This window comes from Natator depressus, chromosome 3 (genome assembly GCF_965152275.1).
Source record: "Natator depressus isolate rNatDep1 chromosome 3, rNatDep2.hap1, whole genome shotgun sequence".
Taxonomy (NCBI): Eukaryota; Metazoa; Chordata; order Testudines; family Cheloniidae; genus Natator; species Natator depressus.
In genome coordinates this window covers 18732693-18758430 of record NC_134236.1, presented here as the reverse complement: position 1 = coordinate 18758430, position 25738 = coordinate 18732693, and the positions used below count along the sequence as shown (strand labels likewise).

The 25738-nt window shown below is 41.6% G+C and overlaps 1 protein-coding gene across 2 annotated transcripts in view; it reads left to right on the top strand.

Moving 5' to 3' along the window:
• PTCHD4 (patched domain containing 4) overlaps positions 1-23721 on the top strand; it is a 115587-nt gene extending 91866 nt beyond the window's left edge. For both annotated transcript variants that reach the window (XM_074946787.1, XM_074946786.1), the window contains exon 3: positions 21330-23721. In XM_074946787.1, coding sequence (XP_074802888.1) covers positions 21330-22963 — 1634 coding nt within the window. In that variant the 3' untranslated portion in view covers positions 22964-23721. The remainder of the gene's footprint in view (positions 1-21329) is intronic.
• Positions 23722-25738: the final 2017 nt, after the last annotated feature.

Sequence of the window (25738 nt, the reverse complement as noted above, 5' to 3'; positions counted from 1 at the left end):
TTGCCAACGAACTGATAAATCTTTTTATTCAGACAGCTCTACTCAGGAGTTTGGCCTCAAATTATCACTGGCTCGCTCCCATTGTAACCATCATTAAATATGTTTTAACCTCTATTAAACACATGGAAAGAGAAAGAACAGTCAAAGCATTTGGAATTTTAACAGTTGAAAGGGAAAGGCAGCCAGTAATGAAAGATGGGAAGAAAAGGAAGAAGAGAAGAGTGGCTAGTCCTATAAGAAGAAGAGAAGAGACAAAGGAGATACCCAGAGTTTGGAACCCAGGGGGATAGAGGATGACTCACAGGAGATTTCATGTGAGAACAGAAGACAAGATGACTTGTAGCCAGTAAGAGGAACAGAAGAGGGGAGGCTGCAGAATTGCACCAACACCAGGAAGAGGCAGATCTATATAACTTTGGAGTCCCTACTAAGAAGACCAGACAGGCCTGTCACCAGAACTGATTCAGAGAACAGAAGGGTGTATTATCTGTTGGGAGCTAAGATACAGGATGTGGACCTAAGGCTGAAGAGGATCCTAGTGGGAGCAGGAAATAATCCACTGATTGTCATTCAAGTGGGAACAAATGATACTGGTAGATTCTTATTGGACTGCATCAAAGAAGACTACACCAGGCTGGGGAAGATGCTTAAAGAAATGGAGGCTCAGATGATTTTCAGTGGGATTCTACCTGTTTCTAGGGGAGGAGAGCAAAGGCAAGACGAAGTTATGATGATCAACAAATGGTTCAGGCAATGGTGCTAGAAGGCGGGCTTTGGGATGTTTCCACTGGGAAGCATTCACAGGCAGAGGACTGTTCTCACGGGATGGACTCCAGTTGAATAGGGAAGGAAATAGATTTCTGGGATGGAGCTTTGCACAACTGATTAAAAGAGCTTTAAACTAGTAATTTAGGGGAGATAGTTGGGAAAAGCCCTTGTAATCTCTATGTCTGATTCTAATATTGGGCAGGAGGAAAATCAAGTAAAAGAGGATACAGCAATGGAGAAAGGAATGATAGCAGATAGGAGAATGGCAAACAAGAGGTACGATGACACTGGCAGTAAAATGACTGTACCTAATCAGGCAAGGACCTGGGAGTTTGCCTGGAGTGAGCCCACTGAGGCTTACACCCTAACGACTTCTCTGAGTAATTACTGTATCTCCTGAGGAAGCTCATAGTAGGAAGGTAATATGGATGGGGAGTGTTCAACTGTTGTGACCTGCACTGGATGTGCCATATTTGTCTTTCTTCCAGAGGACAGAAGCGACTTTGTCTGTACAAAGTGCAAGCTGGTCTCCATATTGGAAGAGAAGGTTCAAGGTCTGGAGCAACAGGTATCGACCCTGCGTTGCATAAGAGAAACTGAAGATTTCCTGGACAGACGTCAGGATATGCTTCTATAGGCACAAGGTTCTGAAGATTCAGAGCAGGCTGCGCAGCACGGACAGGAGGACGGTGAAGAAATCTCGCAACATGTGACCTCCAGAAGAAGAAGGGGGAACGTCCATGTACCAGCAACGCGGACACAGGTAAGTAACTGTTTTCATGTTCTCTCCACCGGTACCATTGTGAGGAGTGGCCCACATGATACGTCTGGGGGAAGGGAGCAGAAGGAGACTCCACCAGTTGAAAGGCATGAGATGCACTGTCCTAAGGTTGGGGGTTCCACGACCACCACTCCCAAGAGAAGGAGGCAGGTGGTGGTGGTCGGGGACTCTCTCCTTAGGGGGACTGAGTCATCTATCTGCTGCCCTGACCCGGAAAAAAGAGAAGTCTGCTGCTTGCCAGGGGCTAAGATTCGCGATGTGACGGAGAGTCTGCCGAGACTCTATCCCTTCCTGCTTTTCCACGTGGGCACCAATGATACTGCCAAGAATGACCTTGAGCGGATCACTGCAGACTACGTGGCTCTGGGAAGGAGGATAAAGAAGTATGAGGCGCAAGTGGTGTTCTCGTCCATCCTCCCTGTGGAAGGAAAAGGCCGGGGTAGGGATTGTCGAATCGTGGAAGTCAATGAATGGCTACGCAGGTGGTGTCGGAGAGAAGGCTTTGGATTCTTCGACCATGGGATGGTGTTCCAAGAAGGAGGGGTGCTAGGCAGAGACGGGCTCCACTTAACAAAGAGAGGGAAGAGCATCTTCGCGAGCAGGCTGGCTAACCAAGTGAGGAGGGCTTTAAACTAGGTTCACCGGGGGAAGGAGACCAAAGCCCTGAGGTAAGTGGGGAAGCGGGATACCGGGAGGAAGCACAAGCAGGAGCGTGTGAGAGGGGAGGGTTCCTGCCTCATACTGAGAACAAGGGGCAATCAGCGGGTTATCTCAAGTGCCTATATACAAATGCACAAAGCCTGGGAAACAAGCAGGGAGAACTGGAGGTCCTGGCAAAGTCAGGGAATTATGATGTGATTGGAATAATGGAGACTTGGTGGGATAACTCGCATGACTGGAGTACTGTCATGGATGGGTATAAACTGTTCAGGAAGGACAGGGAGGCCAGAAAAGGTGGGGGAGTTGCACTGTATGTAAGGGAGCAGTATGACTGCTCAGAGCTCAAGTATGAAACTGCAGAAAAACCTGAGAGTCTCTGGATTAAGTTTAGAAGCCTGAGCAACAAGGGTGATGTCGTGGTGGGAGTCTGCTATAGATCACCGGACCAGGGGGATGAGGTGGACGAGGCTTTCTTCCGGCAATCCGCAGAAGCTACTAGATCGCACGCTCTGGTTCTCATGGGCGACTTCAATCATCCTGATATCTGCTGGGAGAGCAATACAGCGGTGCACAGACAATCCAGGAAGTTTTTGGAAACTGTAGGGGACAATTTCCTGGTGCAAGTGCTGGAGGAACCAACTAGGGGTGGAGCTCTTCTTGACCAGCTGCTCACAAACCGGGAAGAATTAGTAGGGGAAGCAAAAGTGGATGGGAACCTGGGAGGCAGTGACCATGAGATGGTCGAGTTCAGGATCCTGACACAAGGAAGAAAGGAAAGCAGCAGAATACGGACCCTGGACTTCAGAAAAGCAGACTCTGACTCCCTCAGGGAACTGATGGGCAAGATCCCCTGGGAGAATAACATGAGGGGGAAAGGAGTCCAGGAGAGCTGGCTGTATTTTAAAGAATCCTTATTGAGGTTACAGGGACAAACCATCCCGATGTGTAGAAAGAATAGTAAATATGGCAGGCGACCAGCTTGGCTGAACAGTGAAATCCATGCTGATCTTAAACACAAAAAAGAGGCTTACAAGTAGTGGAAGATTGGACAAATGACCAGGGATGAGTATATAAATATTGCTCGGGCACGTAGGAATGGAATCAGGAAGGCTAAATCACACCTGGAGTTGCAGCTAGCGAGGGATGTTAAGAGTAACAAGAAGGGTTTCTTCAGGTATGTTGGCAATAAGAAGAAAGCCAAGGAAAGTGTGGGCCCCTTACTGAATGAGGGAGGCAACCTAGTGACAGAGGATGTGGAAAAAGCTAACATACTCAATGCTTTTTTTGCCTCTGTCTTCACGAACAAGGTCAGCTCCCAGACTACTGCACTGGGCAGCACAGCATGGGGAGGAGCTGGCCAGTCCCCTGTGAAGGAAGAAGTGGTTCGGGACTATTTAGAAAAACTGGACGTGCACAAGTCCATGGGGCTGGATGCGTTGCATCCGAGAGTGCTAAAGGAATTGGCAGATGTGATTGCGGAGCCATTGGCCATTATCTTTGAAAACTCATGGCGATAGGGGGAAGTCCCGGAAGATTGGAAAAAGGCTAATGTAGTGCCCATCTTTAAAAAAGGGAAGAGGGATGATCCTGGGAACTACAGGCCAGTCAGCCTCACCTCAGTCCCCGGAAAAATCATGGAGCAGGTCCTCAAGGAATCAATTCTGAAGCACTTAGAGGAGAGGAAAGTGATCAGGAACAGTCAGCATGGATTCACCAAGGGAAAGTCATGCCTGACTAATCTAATTGCCTTCTATGATGAGATAACTGATTCTGTGGATGAAGGGAAAGCAGTGGACGTGTTATTCCTCGACTTTAGCAAAGCTTTTGACACGGTCTCCCACAGTATTCTTGTCAGCAAGTTAAAGAAGTATGGGCTGGATGGATGCATTACAAGGTGGGTAGAAAGTTGGCTAGATTGTCGGGCTCAACGGGTAGTGATCAATGGCTCCATGTCTAGTTGGCAGCCGGTATCTAGCGGAGTGCCCCAAGGATCTGTCTTGGGGCCGGTTTTGTTCAATATCTTCATTAATGATCTGGAGGATGGTGTGGATTGCACCCTCAGCAAGTTTGTGGATGACACTAAACTGGGAGGAGTGGTAGATACGCTGGAGGGTAGGGATAGGATACAGGGGACCTAGACAAACTGGAGGATTGGGCCAAAAGAAATCTGATGAGGTTCAACAAGGACAAGTGCAGAGTCCTGCACTTAGGACGGAAGAATCCCATGCACCGCTACAGACTAGGGACCGAATGGCTAGGCAGCAGTTCTGCAGAGAAGGACCTAGGGGTGACAGTGGACGAGAAGCTGGATATGAGTGTGCCCTTGTTGCCAAGAAGGCCAATGGCATTTTGGGGTGTATAAGTAGGGGCATTACCAGCAGATTGAGCGATGTGATCGTTCCCCTCTATTCGACATTGGTGAGGCCTTATCTGGAGTAGTGTGTCCAGTTTTGGGCCCCACACTACAAGAAGGATGTGGAAAAATTGGAGAGAGTCCAGCGAAGGGCAACAAAAATGATTAGGGGACTGGAACACATGACTTATGAGGAGAGGCTGAGGGAACTGGGATTGTTTAGTCTACGGAAGAGAAGAATGAGGGGGGATTTGATAGCTGCTTTTAACTACCTGAAAGGTGGATCCAAAGAGGATGGATCTAGACTATTCTCAATGATAGCAGATGACAGGACAAGGAGTAATGCTCTCAAGTTGCAGTGGGGGAGGTTTAGGTTGGATATTAGGAAAAACTTTTTCACTAGGAGGGTGGTGAAACACTGGAATGCGTTACCTAGGGAGGTGGTGGAATCCCCTTCTTTAGAAGTTTTTAAGGTCAGGCTTGACAAAGCCCTGGCTGGGATGATGTAGTTGGGATTGGTCCTGCTCTGGGCCGGGGGTTGGACTAGATGGCCTCCAGAGGTCCCTTCCAACTCTGTTATTCTATGATTCTATGATTCTATGACCCTGGGTGAGGCCAAGAGGAAATAACTAAGATGTGTGTATACCAGTGCAGGAAGCCTAGGTAACCACATGGAGTAACTAGAACTACTGGTGCAGGAAGTGAAACCAGGTATTATATGATAATGGAAACATGGTGGAATAGTAGTCCTGACTGGAATACTGGTAAAGAAGAGTGTGTGCTGTTTAGGAAAGACAGAAAGAAAGGAAAAGGTGATGGAATAGTATTGTATATTAATGATGAGGCAGACTGTAAATAAATATGAAGTGATAGAATGGATAATGTGGAATCTGTTTCGGTCTAAATCACTTTGGGGAAGAAAGGTAACAGAAGCTCCACTGCGATACTGCTTGGGGTTTGCTACAGAACCCTAGGATCTGATTTGGAAATGGATAGAGACCTCTTATATTTTAATTAAATAAATGATACTGGGAATTGTGTGGTTATGGGAGACTTTAATTTCCCAGATATAGATTGGCGGACAAATGCTACTGATAATGAGAGGGCCCAGATATTCCTGGATGTGAGAGATGACAGATTTCTTCACCAGATAGTCACCTAATCAACAAGAGGTGATGCCATTTTAGATTAAGTATTGGTAAGTAGCGAGGACCTATAGAAGAACTGGCTGTAGAGGACAACTTTGGTTCTAGTGATCATGAGTTAATTCAGCTTAAATTAAACAGAAGGATAAACAAAAATAGGTCTGCAACAAGGGTCCCTGATTTCAAAAGGGCAACCTTTACAAATTTAAGAGAATTAGTTAGGGAAGTTGACTAGACTGAAGAACTCAAGGATCTGAACGTGGAGGAGGCTTTGAATTATTTTAAGTCCAAGCTGCAGAAACAATCTGAACCCTGCATCACAAGCAAGGGGAAAAAATTGTAGGGAAAGGTTGCAGAAAAAACAGGGAAAAAAATGATCTGGGAAACTACAGGCCTGTTAGTTTGACCTCAGTTGTATGCAAGGTCTTGGAACTAATCTTGAAAGAGTACTTAAAGATATAGAGTTAAATTGTAATTGGAATGAAATACATCATGGTTTTACAAAAGGTAGATCATGCCAGACCAAACTGATCTTTTTCTTTGAGAAGATAACTGATTCTCTAGATAAAGGAAATGCAGTAGATCTAATCTAGCTGGATTTCAGTAAAGCTTTTGATACAGTGCCAGATGGGAAATCATTAGTTAAACTGGAGAAGATGGGGATTAACATGAGAATGGAAAGATTAAAGGGGAGAGTATAATGGGTCATATTGAAAGGTGAAGTGTCAGGCTAGAGGGAGGTTATTAGAGGAGTTCCTCAAGGATTGGCCTTGGGACAGATTTTATTTAACATTTTAATGATGTTGGCACAAAAAGTGGGAGTGTGCTAATAAAATCTATATGATAAAAGTTGGAAGGTATTGCTAATATGGAGCAGGACTGAAATATTATAGAAGATGTTGATGACCTTGTAAACTCGAGTAATAGAAATGGGATGAAATTTAATCGTGGAAAGTGCAAGGTGATGCATTTAGGGACTAAGAACAAGAGACTTTGCTATAAGTGGGGCATTTACTAGTTGGAAGCAACAAAAGAAGAGAAAGACTATTGGTCAATCACAGGATGACTATGAGTTGCCATTGAGATGCAGCTGGGAAAAAGCTAATGAAATCCTAGGATGTATCAGGCGTGGTATTTCCAGTAGTGATAGGAAGTTTTATTACCATTGTACAGGGCACTGGCGAGACCGCATTTAGAATGTTGTGTGTAGTTCTGGTTTCCCATCCTTAAGATGAATGCAAACTGGAACAGGTGAACAGAAGGGCTACTGGGATAATCAGAGGAATGGAGAACTTGCCTTATGAGAGGAGACTTAAGGAGCTTGGCTTGTTTAACCTAACAAAATGAAGGCCAAGGGGAGATATGATAGATCTATATAAATATATTAGAAGGACAAACAGGGATGCAGAGGAGTTATTTATGTTAAGGGTCAATGTTGGCACAAGAACAAATGGGTACAAAATGGCCATCAACAAGTTTAGGCTTGAAATTAGATAATGGTTTCTAACCATCAGAAGAGTGAAGTTCTGGGACAGGCTTCCAAGGGGAGTAATGGGGGCAAACAAACCTAACTTGTTTCAAGACTGAGCTTGATACATTTATGAAGGGGACAGTATGACGAGGATGCCTACAATGGCATATAGCCCATCTGCATCTGCAAACATTTCCAATGGCAGGAGATGGGACACTAGATGAGGAGAGCTCTGAATTACTACAGAAAATTCTTTACCAGGTATCTGGGTGATGGGTCTCAGCACATGTGAAGGGTCTAACTGCCATATTTGGGATTGGGAAGTAATTTTCCCTTAGGTCAGATTGGCAGATACCTTGGGGGCAGAGGGGTTGCCTTCCTCTGCAACTTGGGACATGGGTCACTTGCTGGTTTTAACTAAAGTAAATGGCGGATCTCTGTAACTTGAAGTCTTTAAATCAAGATTTGTGGAGTAACTCAGCCAGAGGTTATGGACTTACTGCAGGACTAGGTGGGTGAGGTTCTGTGGCCTGCAATGTGCAGGAGGCCAGACCAGATGATCATGATGGTCCCTTCTGGCCATAAAGTATATGAGCCTATGAGTCCATCAATTTCCTTATTCCCCTCATTTTTTTTCATTGTACAGGGTTTTTTACAGGGAAAAATCTCCTGCTTGACAGTTTCTTTAAATGGAAGAAAGAGATGAGCCTGAACCAAAATTCCAGACCCAAACATCCTCAAATATTACAAGCCCAAGCAAAAATCAATTGTTCAGCTTGCAAAACTGTCAGTATTTTTTAATATTATTTAAACCTAAAGCTTCGCCCTATGCTAGAAAACTATAGTTTTTTAATGATACCAGCACCTCCAGTGGGAACACAGTTATATCAATATAAAGATGTTTTATATTGACATAGCTTTTCCTGTGCAGGAAGGGCAATAAGCTATACTGCTATAAGGCACCTTTATATTGGTATAATACATCCACACTAGGTTTGTACCAGTATATTATGTCAGTAAAAAGTCACACCTCTAACCAAAATAGTTATACTGGTCCAAAACGTGTGTGTAAACCAGCCCTTAGGAATCTCTATTGCAGGTTGTTGTGAAACACAGAGCAACAAACCCATCAGAGACAGGGTTCCCACTCCAATCCTTATTCCCTCATTCCTCCCCCCCCCCCAGCTTATGTTTCTCAGAAGCAAAGGACACATTCAAAATAAAATGTAAGAATGGTGGACAACTCATCAGGCTGACACTGCCCTAACGAGGGAGGCCACAGAGAAAATGGAAGCAGTTTTCAGATGCTATTAGAATGCTGCCAAAAACTTAATTATCTCCTGTTGGGACACACTGCTAATGGTCAGGTTTCATTCATATTGATAAGCTATCAATAAGCTGCTAAATGCTGCTAACTGCAGTGTTTGTGCGGCATGGGGAAGGGCTGGTGATTTTTAAGGTTTACACAAGCCAACACAGCTCATGGTTATAAAGCCAACACCGCACATGACTGAAATCCATGGGAGTTTTGCCCTGCAGTATATGCTAAGCTAGCCCGTTTTATGCAACTGATATTACATAGGAGGACTTGATCAAGCTGCGTGATGAGTCAAGGGGACTGAACATGGGGCTACTCTCCAGGAAGGAACTCCTCAATATAATTCCAGCTCTGCACCAGGCACACTCAACAGTGGTCTGGAGATTAATTAGGGTTGCGTAGTGAAAGAGGCTCTTACTTGTAGGACCCCTGCCTCATTCGTTGCAGAAGTTGGAAGATGTGTAATGTATGGGGCACAGGCTTGCAAAAAGAGATAGGATGGTCTCATGGCTAAGATTCTATCCATGCCTCTGCCATAGAGTTCCTGTGTGATGCTGGGCAAGTCACTTAAATCAAAATGTTCCCACGTGGTCACTAATTGTGTCTTTCTCATTTTCTGGGTGCCCAGGGTGAGACACCTGAGGTCTGATTCGCAGCAGGGTTGAGCACTCAAAGCTGCAACTGAAGTTGATTGGCGCTGTGCTTTGAGCATATCAAATGCTATAAAAATGCTAATTACTCTGGAAAATAACAGCCTAGATGTCTCAAGTTGGGTTCCCAGAATTAGTGGATATTTGACAATTTTAGCCTTAACCTCTCAGTGCCTCAGTTCCCATGCTGTAAAATGGGGAGGATCATATTACTTAATCTCACAGGAATATTGTGAAGATAAACTTGTTGATGTATGCAATGCACAGAGACACTGTGGTAAGACCACCTTAGAATCACCAAGGGGACTATTAATAATTCTGTGTCGAGTGCAGGATTTGAACGGTGTGCAATAAATAACACTTAGGGCCACACATTGAATGAGGAGGATACTCATAAAACTTCCATTAAAAGTACATTACTAAAGTTGCTAATCAAGCACTCAGAAGTTAGGAAATGCCAGACTTAAGGTTGTCTGTATGACCTTAATTCTGGCATTTCGCATATGCATTATGATACAGTCTTTAATAACATGATCACATATTATTTTTCCATGGGATGCCTGCCTCCTTCAGACATCCATCCCAACCTTGCCACTCAGCTAGTTGTCCCAGTCCCCCATCCCCTTGACTACTTGTGCTATCTGTAATGCACTGTACTGTGACACTTTGAGACCCATCAAGGTGAAATCTTCAGTATACCATGCATAATACATTATTATGATTATTTATGTACATGTGTTTTAGTGAGGCATAATGGTCTAGTGGAGCGGGGACTGAACTGAGCGGTGTTCTAGTCCCGACTCTGCTATGGGGAGAGTGTCTTTGACTCAGTTTCCCTTCTTTTCTTTTGTCTGTCTTGTCAATTTAGACTTTAAACTCTTCAAGTCAAGGACTGCCTGTTGCTTTACATATATACAGCCCTTAGCACAATGGGTCCCTGATGGTGGTTGCCTATAGGCACTCCCATAATACAAATAATCATTTAAAACTTCAAAAACTATTACCTCACTTTCCAGGCTGCCCAGAAAAGCTCACCTACTCTGGGGTGCAGTCAGTGGTGGAGCCAGGTTTTGCATTGGAGGGTGGTGGGGGGTGATGGGTCATTGGTTGTGAGCTGGAGAGCAAGCCCACCCCACACTAAGCCGGCAGTGGCAGCTCCTGCCTCATGGGGCTGGACCCAGCTCTCCACTCTGAGCATTGCAACTTGGCATATGGGGTCACAGGGGGGAGTGGTTTTACTTCAGGATAGATATCTCAATGTGAAACAAGGCACTGGAGATTTTACATCAGTGTCGCTACCTGAGGTGGACTCCAGGTGAGGGGTATGAGGTTGATTTGACTAGCTGGATCAAGGGAGTAACAACTACTGGTGCCCTGTGTCCAGTAGGATTTTACATTGAGAGAGCTATCTTGAACTGGCCATCTCATTGTAAGAACACACCAATTTTATGCACCAAAGACAGCCTTCATTAGACTATTTGGTATATTATGAAAGCCACAAAAACAAGATGATTATAGAGTCATAGGGCCGGATCCTCAGCTGGTGTATATCAGCATGGCTCCATTGATCTCCAGGGTGGTATGCTGATTTACACCAGCTGAGGATCTGGCTCATAGAAGTCAGAGCTGGAAACCTAGCTCCCTGCCAATGGGAGATTGTTCCCTACAACGCTTTATTAGTCTAGCTTTAAATTATTCAAGCAATGGGATAACCTCAGCCTCCCGGGGGAGACTATTTCACAGACTAATGGATCTCATTACTGGAAAGTTTAATCTGAATAGCAGTTAAAATTTCCCTTAATTTTATCCCATTGCTCCTAGTTATACCCTTCCTCTTTGGATACCTCTAAACCAGTGGTTCTAAACCTTTCCAGACTACTGTGCCCCTTTCAGGAGTCTGATTTGTCTTGCATACCACAAGTTTCACCTCACTTAAAAACTACTTGTTTACAAAACCAGATATAAAAATACACAAGTGTCACAGCACACTGTTACTGACAAATTGCTGACTTGCTCATTTTTACCATATAATAATACAATAAATCAATTGGAATATAAATATTGTACTTACATTTCAGTGTCTAATATATAGAGCAGTATAAAAAGTCATTGTCTGTATGAAATTTTAGTTTGTACTGACTTTCCTAGTGCTTTTTATGTAGCCTGTTGTAAAGCTAGGCAAATATCTAAATGAGTTGATGTACCTTGTGGAAGACCTCTGTGTACCCCTAGGCATTTGCATACCCCTGGTTGAGAACTACTGCTCTAAACAGTTCTTCCCCTTCCATTGTGAATACATCCTTCAAAAACGTATGGACTGTTCTCCTTCCTGTCACACTCACAAATATCTCAGTCATCCTTCAGCCAAGCTCTACACACTTGCTCCTTTTAATCTCTCCTCCTGCCCCTTGATAATTTTTGTTGCTTTTCTTTGAATACCACAAATTTTCCTACCGCCTCCTAGAACTGAAGAACAGTAAATAGCCAAACTCACTGCTTCAATTATGATCAGAGTTTATAGATTGCATCACATTATTTTACATGGACTAACCAATTTGATACTAAAATGCTTCCATTCCCTGTGACCCCATTGGTAATCTCAAATTCCCAATCTTCCTCCTGATCTTTCTAGTCATAGATCCATTTTGTACCTAGCAGCTTCAGTCTTCTCATCAGCTTCACAAATCTGTCCAGTGGTATTGGCATAAATGAATAAATAATTAATTCATTAGTAATTTGATCTAAATTCATCTCAGGTTTCTTTATGTGTCACTTAAAGCTGCATCATCTGATGACAATTTCTGTTTGTATAATCGCTATTTACAAAGTTAATCTAGAGGCATAGATAAGAAAAAGAAAAAAAGGATTTTAATCATTGCTAGGGCACAGCAGAAAAATAAGTGGTATTCGGGGATATATACAATTTTCAAGCTGTATGTATTAATTCAAATGTAAATCACACGACAAGGTAATTGTTAAACAAATCCATCTGCATCTGTACTCTACATTTCGATCTACTCCAACTCAGAGTGGTTTTTATGATTGGGTATTTTAGTACTCATTGAACAAAGAAAGAAAGAACATCCAAAATCTGTGAGGTTGCAAAATGTGACTTTAAAACAAAAAGTGCCAGGCTAACCTTGAACACAGAAAAATGCCAGCATGGTTCTGTTAGTAACACATTCTCTGCAGGGTCATTGGTTCAAATCCAGCGCTAAAGCCTGATCTCATACCCAATGCCAATGGCAGTGCAGTTCCAAAAAGTGGTTGTAGATGCTATAACTAGGGAAAGATTTGAAATCGAAGTTGCTAAATTATTATGTCTCACTCACTCACCCAGCCACTCCCAGTCTCTATGTATTATTGCTTTTATTATTCAATCAGGATCAAGGCCCCATTGTGTTGTCTCTGTGCAGATACAGATATAAGCAGTCCTTCCGCTGGTGGGCACACAGCCTGAGAAACACAAACAAATGGAAGGTTGGGGGCATGGCTGTAACACCGAAGCAAATGGACATGGTAGTGATTGGCATCGTTTTCTTAGTCACACGTTTTTGTAGTTGGTTGTTTTTGTTGTTGCTATTTTTAATTGGCGGTAAAACCAGGATGGAGGGACTGGCAAGAAAAGGGAGCTGGTGAAAGTAAGAGAGTAGGAAATGGGAAGAAGGGGAAGAAGGGGAAGAGTGACACTCACTGCTTGTCACCTGCCTTACTGATATATCTGGCAGTGTGAGGGGGTGTAATTTACATACCAGGGATCCATAGGTAGGTGAAAGTAAAATTAGCATGAGGGCTCTTTTAACTTACATCTTCTTCCAGCTCCTTAGTGTGGGAGCTCAGACTTCCTTACACAGCGGTAGACTGGGTTTAAATAAGTTTAATGGAAACTGAGAGTGGGCTCTTTGGAAGTATTCACTGTTGACCTAACTCTGTAATAGTGAAATTCCCAATGACAGCAGAGCAATCGTGAAAATCTCACCCACAAGTGAGTGTAAGGGGGAGTCTAGCTTACTCCATCTTCTGAATTTGGCCCAAGGACTAAAACTTGAATTGCTCATGGTATCTCTATCAGTGAAGAACTCCTAAAATGCAGTGAAGAGACCAGCATGATTTTGGGCCCCTCCAATGGCTCTGAGGGGTATTTAAAAGACCTCAGGAAACATCAACACTAATAGAAATAAATGCAAACATTTAAAACAAAGATGACAGCACTAGCCCTACTGCTCACCTCTGTCAGAGAGTGCAAAGCAATTCATTCCAGGATTTTTTCTAATTGGGGTTCACATGGAAAGTGGAATACAAGGCAGGAGCTGGAAACCATCCATTCAGGCATGCAAAATATCATTAGGCTGGCACAGGTATGTTAAGGCAGAGAAAAACCTTTTAGGCATAAATGTGTTCAGGGTGGGGGGTTTTTTTGCTCAAAGTGCTAAACTATAGAAAAACCAATGTCCTGAGACAGATTTCCTTGCAGGGCCACTTCAGTAAAGATGTGCAGTTCTGCTGGATGATATTTCACTGCGCTTCATTTAACATTCCTGCTATAGAAGCCAGCTTTTTTAACTAGCCATTTTATTATTAGAGGGATGTGTGACTTAAAAGAGCAATTCTGTACTGCATACTTTTCAAGAAAGAGAGACACAGCAGGGTACAAGCACCTTTCTCAGTGTGTCTGTATAAATCCAATCAGCATTAGTGGGTGTTATCCTACACGCAATGCCATCAAGAGGGCAATGCACCTGCAAGTCTATTTTATCGTATTTTTAAAGAAGTATTGCTTATATTCAGTCCTGAAAGTGTCACAAAGGCCCCATTCCTCAAAAGCTGCTAAATTCCACTGAAATCCAAGGACATTAAGAGACTAAATACCTTTGAGGATCTGGAGCAATCTCAAATGAGAGAAAGGAAAGTGTCCATAGTGCGATGATGATTTCAGCAGGGTGCTATCATTGGGCCTCTGGCTGGATTTTACATATTGTCGCGTATGATTCCAGGTGTGTGTGTGGTTCGAAATGTCTCCTTCGTTACATTCATAAAACGGAGGTGTTTTACTGCACTCGCTAGTGGGTGTTTCCAGTGCGGGGCGCAGGATCCCTCTTTAGAGAGGAAGGCTGAGCTTGTGATTAAAGCACGGCACTATGGCTCTAGGAGAACCAGGTTCAATTCCTCACTCTTCCGCATATTGTGGTTCACAGCTACTGCTGCCTTTGTGACCTTGCCCCAGTCACTTCACATTCCAGTGGGCTTCAGTTTCCCAACTGTAAAATGGGGGTGGGGTAGTAGAAATGTTTCCATTCGCCCACCTTCATTTTTCATTCACAGTCTAAGGTCAGGGACTGTCTTTTACTATGCGTTTGTACGGTGCTTAGCATTGTAAGGCCCGTCTCACACTACTACTATATAATATATGTCATATGTCACCCGTCCTGTAGCTACTCTATGGCAGAGTGGGTTTGGGGCTTTATTCCCATCAATGCCTCTTTCTCACTGTATGACTTGAGGCAAAGGTTAAGTGACTTGCCTGAGTATCCCCACGTGTAAAATGAGGATACTAATACTTATCCAACAGGAGGGTCTAAGGGGCTTACGGGATTTATATTTGCAAAGCATTATAGAGCTGAAAATTGCTATTATAAGTACAAAATTCTTCTTATCAGATGAAAACCCTGGACATGTCTGCTGAGAGGTGTTATGACCTATGCAGAAATGTATTCAAGAGCTGTGTCTGTGCGACTGCTTAAACAGAGGGAAATGGTCTTAAATGCTGCAAATGTAAAAGAATGATTAGCCACTTAGCAATCAGTTGACACCTGAGGCTCCGTGAATTGCATAGTTTCCAGAAAAGGAGTATTAAAAGGATGCACAATGTAGAAAGCATTCCCCCCTCCACCCCCGCCCAGGCAGCCACTGGGATAGAATCACTGGAATGGGGATGGGTAGTGGAGATGATTGTATAGTAAAGTGAGCCCTTAAAGGCAGGTCTATACAAGTAACTTTTGCTGGTATAGCTTCTTCTATAGTATGTAGGGGGAAAAGTGGTGTGATCATGAGGGATTTCAATATGAATACCATATGCTGGATGTCTCATGTACTAAAACATCATTGGAATTTCAAAATATGATAGATGACAATTTCCTAACTCAAAAAGTATTGCAGCCAACACTGTGGGATTCTATATTAGACCTTGTCTTGACAGATAAAGAGGAACTGATCACATAACTAAAATGTAATCATACCTTAAGTCCAAGTGATCAGGATTTTATCATATTTATAATGTGCAAAGAGAATATAGCTCGGACCACTGAAATATATACGTTAACAGGGCCAGTGTCACAAAACAAAAGAAAATATGAGCCAAAGAAGCTGAGAGGAAGAATTTAAGAAGAAAAAGGTGATGCCCCAAATATGTGATGCCCAAAAGCCACAACTGAAGAAGAAAGGCATACCTGGTTTAGAGAGGAAGTGAAGGTAACTATAAAATATACAGAAAAGAAATGGACGAAAGGGGAAATTGATAGTAATGAATATAAATTAGAAGCAAAGGGACACAAGGAGAAATCTATGGGCAGCAGATTTAAGGACAATACGATTGAGTTTCTAAAGTATATTAGGAACAAAAAGAATGACAACAATGATATTAGTTTATTACTAGATAGAAATGGCAGAATTATCAATAATAATGTAGAAAAGATAGGAACCGGAGTGTTCAATAAATATTTCTGTTCTGTATTTGCAGAAAAAACCAATGATGTAGTCAAATCATATGATAATACTCTTTCCATTCCACTGGTATGTCAGGAGAATGTTAAATAGAAGCTACTAAAGTTAGACATTTTAAAATTAGCAAGTCCAGATAACTTGCATCCAAGAGTTTCAAAACAGCTGACTGAGGATCTTGCTGGACCAATAATATTGATTTTCAATAAAACTTGGAACCCTAGGGAAGTCCCAGAAAACTTGAAGAAAGATAAATTTGCCCATGTTTCAAAAGGGTAAACAAGATGACCTGGGTAATTATAGTCCTGTAAGTCTGGCATTGATCCCGGACAAGATAATGGAGCAGCTGATATGGGATTCAATTAATAAAGAATCAAAGGATGGTAATTTAGTTAATGCCAGTCATCATGAGTTTATGGAAAATATATCCTGTCAGCCTAACTATATGTTTTTATTATGAGGTTACAAGTTTGGTTGATAAAGGTAATAGTGTTGATGTAATACACGTAGACTCCTGTAAGGTATTTGACTTGGTGCCACATGACATGTTGATTAAAAAAACTAAAAAGATTTAAAATTAACATGCCATACATTAAATGGAGTAAAAACTGACTAACTGTTAGGGCTCAAAATGAAATGGCAAACCGGGAATCATCATCAGATGGGTGTTTTTCTAGTGGAGTCCCATAGGGATTGGTTCTTGGCTACTGAACATTTTTTCAATGACACAGAAGAAAAGATAAAATCATCACTGATAAACTTTGCAGATGACACAAAAATGGGGGGAGCAGTAAATAAGGAAGAGGACAGGTCACTGATAGAGGGTGATCTGGATTGCTTGGTAAACTGGGCTCAAGCAAACAATATGCATTTTAACATAGCTAAAAGCACATGTATACTTCTTGGAACAAAGAATATAGGTCACACATATACGATGGGGGATTCAATCCAGAGAAGAATTGACTCTGAAAAAGGTTTGCTGGTTGTGATGGATAATCAGCTAGCCATGAGCTTCCGGTACTATGCTGTGCCCAAAAGGGCTAATGAGATTCTTGGATGCATAAACAGGAGACGCTCAAGTAGGAATAGAAAGATTATTTTACTCTGTATTTGGCAAGGTTTGACCATCTCTGGAATACTGTGTCCAGTTCTGGTGTCAAGAAGGAGGCTGGTAAATTGGAGAAGGTTCAGAGCCATAAGAATGATTAAGGGATTAGAAATCATGCCTTACAGTGTTAGACTCAAGAAGAGCAACCTAGTTAGCTTAAAAAAGCAAAGGGAAAGGGGTGCTTTGGTTACAGTCTATAAGTACCTAAATGGGGAACAAATATTTAATAATGGTCTTTTAATCCAGCAGAGAAAAATATAACCCAATCCAATGTCTAGAAGTTGAAGCTAGACAAATTCAGACTGGAAATGAGTTGTAAATTTTTAACAGTGAGAATAATTAACCATTCGAACAACTTACCAAGGCCATAGTGGATTCTCCATCACTGACAATTTTTAAATCAAGATTGGATGCTTTTCTAAAAGATATGCCCTACGAATTATTTTGGAGAAGTTCTATGGCGATCAGACTAGAAAGATCACAGTCATCCCTTCTGGTCCTGGAATCTATAAATCTGTGAAAGATAAGTGTGTGCTTAAGTATTTTGCTGAATCAGGCCAGAGTGCTTAGCACCTTGCAGGATTGAATCCATAAATGAGTTCTCAATGTTCTACTGGGAGTTGGCAGGGGGAAAGAGTTGGGAGGGCTTATGGGAGCAGGGTGAAATATTTGTGCTGAGAATCATGTTGTTACGAATTCCAGATGCCCTTCGTATCATCTGAACTTTCACTCACATGTGTGTGTGAAAATGACTCTGTTTGCTAAGTGCAGGGGAAGGCAATGAACCATTTTACAGAAAAAAATAATAGAGGCTGATTGGACCACCACAGGTCCGTGTCAATGACATGTGGAAATTAGCCAGCATAGGATTTTTTTGGGGGGGAGGTGTTGCTTTTGATGGGAAAATAGCCATTTCATCAAAATTTCACGTTTTGTGACATGAAAAGGCAAACATGTATACTTCTTGGAACAAAGAATATAGGTCACACATATACGATGGGGGATTCAATCCAGAGAAGAATTGACTCTGAAAAAGGTTTGCTGGCTGTTTTCACACAAAAGAACAAAATGTTTGCTCTAACAAAGATCTTAGCTCTCATGCACTCATTTGCCTCCTAGCTCTGCTATGTCACCTGATGAGAAGTCAAGCTTCATTTATCCATCTCATAAAGTATAGATGATGCCCCAGTTGAGCAGCGAGAAAGCAATAAGAACCAGAATAGTCCAAAGTATGTGTTGCAGAAAATGATAGTTGCTAGATAGCATATGGGAAATAAAATTAGCATATTCAGTCATCAGGAAAATAGCAGAAATCAAGTACCAAAGATAAGGGGGTAAAGGTAGTCAGTGAGGCAGGGAAAAACATGTGGGATGTCCCACCCAGGCTCCCAAGTTCCCAGCAATTTATGTCCCTCTCCCTCAGCTCCTCTGTTACCCCTGATTCCCCCAAGCCTTTGCACTGCTTCTGAGAGGGTGTGGGAAATATGGTTCTGTATTGTAGTTTAAATGAATTATTACTCAGAGTTCCATATTAATATGCCTAGTAAGGAATCTATTTGTCAAAAAGCATTTCTTGAACTTTTGTTGTTGTCTGTATTGTTACAGACATACTTGCTGATGGGTATTGTGAAATAAATTACCAAAAATAATTGAAACTGGTGTGATTATACTGTGTTATTCTGACAAAGAAAATATGCAGAACTTTAAAATATCGTGCACAGGATTTTTAATTCCCCAGGAATGCTGTGTGATAATGTGCAACAAATAGCCTGCGACTTTGACCTGGCTCATCATGAAATTACCCAGGAATGCAAAATTCACCAGTTATCAAAATTAAGTTGACAGGAGGGGAGCATTTCGATTAAGATTTTTTGTTAACTAGAAAATTTCTGTGAGGCCAAATGTTTACATATCGCTGGGGGACACTGATTTACAGTGCACCCCAGTAAAACAGGGAACATTCACAGCACCTGACATTTTATGCTGTAATTTTCCCTGCCCGGAACGGCTGTCAAGAGTCTGCTTTTGGCACCATAAGTAGTGTGTGGATAAGAAAAAAGTAAATAAAAATATAAACCCAACAGACTTTTCAGCACACTTCGTTATCCAGTCACCAACTGCGGGTCTCCCTATCATCGTGTTTCTGATACAATTACAAGGGCTTTTCCTCCTGTCTTGCTGTTTATAATTCCTTTGCTATGCTCAGTGAATATATATATATCAACATTCTATTTCTACTGGTTTCCAATTTCCACCTTTCTTTCTCTGTCCAGTGGTATGTCTGCTTCCGTGGTCTGCAATTCTCTTTAGTCTACTGATTCAAAGCCCCATAAATTCAATGACAGACTTTCCATTGACATCAGCAGACACTGGCTTAGGGCTTTGATGTAAGATAGTTTAGAACATGGGTTCTCAACTGGGAGTGGGGGCGAGTCATGACAGAGTTGCAACTACCATCCCTTTCTTTATGACTAGTTGTAAGAGAGTCCCGAAATATCTGTGTGCTGTAACAGGAGGCCAAATTATGGAAAAGATGCGGCATCACTGGTTTAGCACTTAGCAAACACTTGAACCAGTCAAAAAATGTTCATCTAAATCTTAGTTCAAAGAAAAGTGGCTTTTTGACCAAAGTGAATGTTTTTTGCTGAATAATCACTAAAATAGCACAACAATGCTGTGAAACCAATGTTTTGTGAGATCAGAACATGGCTCATTCATTATTTTAGGGTTTTTTTCAGACTCAAGGAGACCATATGGGTTATATTCTATTCTATATAATTTCTTACACTGCTTTCATAACCATAATATCTGAGCACCTTCCAGCGGTGCATTATGCTACAACTACACATTTGTCACATGTGATTCATTCTCTCTCTCTCCTGCTCTCCCCAAAGGGACAATTGTGTATGCAGTGGACGGTTTTGTTTTCGTAGCGCTTTGATTTTGTCTGTGTTGTTATTTTTCTAACACACTGCTCTATGTTTATGTGAGAGAAGGCTGGTTGAAGAAGTCCACCTTGCACTTGGAGCAGAAGGTGGTGAGGTTTGTGATAGTCCTCAGTACTGGTGGGAGTTAATTCCACAGTCTCAAAATGGCACATTCAATTTGTGTGTGGAAGATTCTCTTTACTACAGTGACAGCTAAAGATTTAGGGCTGGTCAAAAATTTTCCATCAAAACTTGTTTTCAGCAGAATATTGAGTTTTTGACTGAACTAAAATGTTCACAATAAGTGTCTGCTTTCCCCCAAAAATGTTAATTCTGGAAAACCAAAAGCTCCAAAATTGACATTTTATTTCAGACTGTGTCTGGAATTTTTATCACTTTTCATCCAAAAAAAGAAAAAGAAAAGAAAAGAAACCATTTGGCATTCAGGTTTTTGCTTTTTTGAACAAAATGTTGACAATTTCCACAGAGAAAAAAACTTTTTCTAACCTGATTCACTAAAGATGTCACTTAAAAACAGTAATTAAATCTTAGCCAAACAATTTGTGCCAAAATTTGATAGCTGGGGAATCCCAGAACTCTGACTATATTCAGTAATCAAGGTTGCCAGGAGCACAGCTGGAATGACCTTCCATGTTCAATACAAAATGTACCCCAAAATGCATCCCATGATTAAACAATAAATAAGAACCTGTTCTTGTGAGGTTTGGAGCACCTCCTACTGTGTGCTGAGTGCTCTCAGCTCCCATGGGAACTGAGGGCACTCGTTACCTGGCAAGGTCAGTCCCTAATAGCAGAGAGAGAGAGAGAAAGAAGTGTAGACAAGGAGAAAATGTATGTGAATGTGTGTATATATATATATATAATTATTTAAAAAAACATTTTTAAGCTCTAACACTTTGATGAAGTGAGCTGTAGCTCACGAAAGCTCATGCTCAAATAAATTGGTTAGTCTCTAAGGTGCCACAAGTACTCCTTTTCTTTTTGCGAATACAGACTAACACGGCTGTTACTCTGAAACTTCAAGATAGGCAACCTAAATCCATATTTAGGCAGCTAAACAATTCACTTTGTTTTGAGCCCAAGTCTTTGCATTCTCTGCAAAGGGCATTGGATCAGCTCCTATCTTCTTTGCATTCTCTGCAAAGGGCATTGGATCAGCTCCTATCTGAGGTGCTGGGCAAGCAGCCCCTTTGAATATCAGACAGCTTATTTAGGTACCTAACTATGATTAAAGTGTCTAACTTTGGACCTACAGATCTGAAAATGTTACTTGTATTTAACTAGTAAAATGATACAAATGTTTTTTTTAAAAGTCTGTTTAATAAAACGTAGTTGCCAAAAGTTCACATGAACGTTGCAGAATGAAAAGTGGAACCCTGTGTTTATACATTGTTATTGTTATTGTTTTAGGTCATGGAACCAAGGGAGTGTTTGAACTTCTTTCAGGATGGCGCAGAACCAGAGAGAACCTTCCATTCAAGGACAGGGTAGCTGATACCTATTCCGATGTCATGGTCTCCTATACAATGACGAGTTCCTTGTATTTCATAGCCTTTGGCATGGGTGCCAGTCCTTTCACCAACATCGAGGCTGTGAAAGTTTTCTGCCAGAACATGTGCATCTCCATCATGTTGAACTACTTCTATATCTTCTCCTTCTTTGGCTCTTGCTTGGTCTTTGCTGGGCAGTTGGAGCAGAACCGTTACCACAGTATCTTCTGTTGTAAAATCCCTTCAGCAGAATACCTGGAAAGGAAACCTATGTGGTTCCAAACCATGATGAGCGACGGCCATCAGCACACTTCTCATCATGAGACTGACCCCTACCAGAATCACTTCATCCAGCATTTCCTACGAGAGCATTACAATGAATGGATTACTAACATCTATGTCAAGCCATTTGTGGTGATACTGTATCTCATTTATGCCTCTTTCTCCTTTATGGGGTGCTTACAGATCAGTGATGGGGCCAACATCATCAACCTCCTAGCCAGTGAGTCTCCAAGCGTCTCCTATGCCCTCATTCAGCAGAAGTATTTCAGCAACTACAGTCCTGTGATAGGATTCTACATCTATGAACCTCTTGAATATTGGAATGGCACTGTGCAAGAAGACTTAAAAACACTGAGCCATGGTTTCAATACAGTGTCCTGGATTGAACAATACTATCAGTACCTGAGAGTTGGCAACATCAGCACTACCAACAAAAGTGACTTTATCAGCATCCTCCAGAGCTCCTTTTTAAAAAAATCCGAATTCCAGCACTTCAAAAATGACATAATTTTCTCCAAGGCTGGAGACGAGAACAACATCATTGCTTCCCGCATGTATCTGGTGGCCAGGACTAGTGAAAACACACAAAGGGAGGTGGTGGAATTGCTGGAGAAGTTAAGGCCACTATCTCTAATACAGAGCATCAAATTCATCGTGTTCAATCCTACATTTGTTTTCATGGACCACTACGGTTTATCAGTAACTATGCCTGTTCTGATTTCTGGCTTTGGCATCCTGCTGGTGTTAATACTGACCTTTTTCCTGGTTATTCATCCTCTGGGAAACTTCTGGTTAATTCTCAGTGTCACCTCAATAGAGTTGGGTGTCCTAGGCTTGATGACTTTATGGAATGTAGACATGGATTGTATTTCTATACTGTGCCTTATCTACACTTTGAATTTTGCCATAGATCACTGTGCACCCCTGCTTTACACATTTGTACTAGCAACTGAGCACACCCGAACTCAGTGTATAAAAAACTCCCTCCAAGAGCACGGGACAGCCATTTTGCAAAATGTTACTTCTTTTCTTATTGGGTTGGTCCCCCTTCTCTTTGTGCCTTCAAACTTGACCTTCACACTGTTCAAATGCTTGCTGCTCACCAGCAGTTGCACACTACTGCACTGTTTTGTTATTTTACCCGTCTTCCTAACTTTTTTCCCACCCTCCAAAAAGCACCACAAGAAAAAGAAACGGGCCAAAAGGAAGGAGCGGGAAGAGATTGAATGCATAGAGATTCAGGAGAATCCTGATCATGTAACAGCAGTCTGAAAGGCTTAGAAAAAAATAATACAGATAGCGATATATTACAAAGCGTTGCACAGAGATGCAGGGAAAGTAGAGAAAAGATCTCAGCTGCTTGCGCTGGCCAGGTGTAACAAGGAAAACGAAGATCAAGAAGGGGTATTTCATGACACATCAAGGTGAACTCGTTTAAACAAACTAACAAAAGTGAAAATAATCTAAAAAAATGTCTTTGAATTCTCATTCTCCACTAAGGAAGAGTCTATGGGCCTTCAAGTGGTCTTGAATTTAAAACTCTATCTCTAAACGTGAATTGTTCAATCTGCCCCATGTAAGCCTGAAGTTGGGGAGGGGAAGAGTTATCAAGAAGAAAATAGTGTATGCTAGGATGGTTTGATAAAGTTGCCCAGCAAAAAGCAACAAGGGTTTCAAATGAGAAAAAATAAAGAAGAAATGTAGGGGAGAGTAAAAATGCCATATTTTTTGTATTGCTTTTCTTAAGCGGGTTGGTTAAAGTAAACCTATGCACTTGGGAAGTAGATATTTAAATCAATCTCAGCCAAAGTACTTCCCAACTTGCATATACAATGTGTAACTATATACCACAGTTAAAACATTATCATTAATTCCGATGGTAAAGCTATACTGCCATGTGATACAGGTACTGGATATATGGGTATATGGAAGAGGAAATAAGTGTAGGCCATTTGGAAACTCAAAGCTTGGTTTCTTGAAAACTGACATTTGACCTTTCTCCCAATGTGGTTATCAAGGACCTCATAACTGATGGTTGTTAGTATAAATATATTTTGATACCTGTGAATTCTGGAATTCCCCTTCCATTAACAGATCTTGTAAAACTAGCCCAGGCCATTACCACTACAATGGTAATTGAAATTACTGCAGTGTTAGCCTCTAGATTCCTAAGTTCTCAGTGTTAACATTAAATGCCAAATATTAATCAAGCAGGAGCTTTAGATGTAACGACAGACCACATACTGTAGACTCAGTGATGTGATCATGCTGTGGCTGAATCAGTTCTGGAGCATGCACTATATTGGCTTCTATATTTGGTTCAAGGTGCAAAGGTACCTATTTGCTGGTCTCTGCAATATGCTACGGGATATGGGGTTCTCTACTTCCGTTAGTAAAACGATCAGTAGACTATGCTTTTTACCATCTGCAAAAAAGAATGTTTTAATGTTTGAGTGAGACTGAATGAACTTCTAGCTGTAAAGAGCCAGATCAGACCCTTGGGGGAGTGTTGATTATTATTACTACTAAATATTTGCGTATCTGATTGAACGTCTGCAACATCAAGCTTTGTTATGGCTGTTGAAATTTAATAGAAGGTAGTAAATCTGCACTTAATGCATGACACTAGAATTATGCCATAAAGTATTACAGTATGACCTTCCCTGCTTTGTAAACTATACAGCTTAGAAGCTCAAGAGAAAGAACGAAAAGAGACTTAGCCAGTTATTAAGTTAACACTTAAGGCCAAATTCTGTCCCCAGTTATGCCATGTATGTCTCCATCTCAAATAGTGTTTTAAAAGGGCTTGTTTTATACGCTCTTAAATGCAATCTAGCTTCACGTCAAGGAGTGATATACAGTGTTGTTGTAGCCGTGTCAGTCCCAGGATATTAGAGAGTCAAGGTGATGAGGTACTATCCTTTATTGGAACAAACTTCTGTTGGTGAGAGTGACAAGCTTAAGAGCTCTGTGTAAGCTTGAAAGCCTGTCTCTCTCACCAACAGAAGTTAGTTCAATAAAAGATATTACCTTGTCTCATCAATGAGTGACGGCTTCCTGAATATATGGGATCTGTCTGGACAGTATATAGATGAAATGGTTATAGGGAATGTTTGTTATGTCCACTTTAGGATTCCTTTAAAAGATGTCTGAGCTGTTTACCTCTGGAACTGTGATACACTTGCACATATTTATGTTCATGGTTGGCTTACTCTAGATTTTAGTGTCGATCTGCGAAGAGAGTTACTGATGAGCATGTGTTCACATATTTCTCTAGAAGGCTTTCTACAAGAAGCTCATTCTCTGTTCGCTGATGCCTGTCTTCCCTTCCTGCACTGATTTATGTTTAGGGGGAATCTGGGAAATTCCACTTACCCTCAAAAAGCCATCTGTTCCCGGGTTCTGAAAGTTCATTAACTGCATCTCTCGCCAGGGAATGCAATTTTCCCTTCCCCTCTGTGTTTTTTTGAGATTTCCATTACCATTTGCTAAACATTGGCCCAACCTCTATATTCTATACATAGGCAAAACTCCCATTAAAACAATAGCAGTTCTTGCCTGCAACAGGACTTGAGGAATCATGGGTCTTATGGTACAAAAAAGAGATGGGTCCAAATTGCAAATGAGACCAGATGCAAAGTTCAGGAGCACCTATATCCATGGTTTGGCCCAAGATATAAAGACATTGGGGCCATCTGTACAAGTTGAGATCCAGATAAAAACCTCTACTAACATTTGGATGGTGGGGAATATTAGGTTTTGGTTTGGACCCATCTTTAATTGTAGGGCATTACTGACTTCAGTCTGTACCTTTAAGATGTGTAGTTTCCAGTCCTTAAAAGAAAATTCACCAGTACCTGGCAGCCTTTCCCCACTAAATCTGAACCTCTAAGGAACAAGTGTGACATTTGGGGGACATTTTTGGATGTTCCCTCCAAAAATGCAGGTTTCTCACTGTGAAAACTGCAAGTGTTCATCCCTTCTGTCAGGAAGAGTGTCCTAATTATTCCCTCCTTTTAAAAAAGGCATTAATTGGATTAAAGTGAA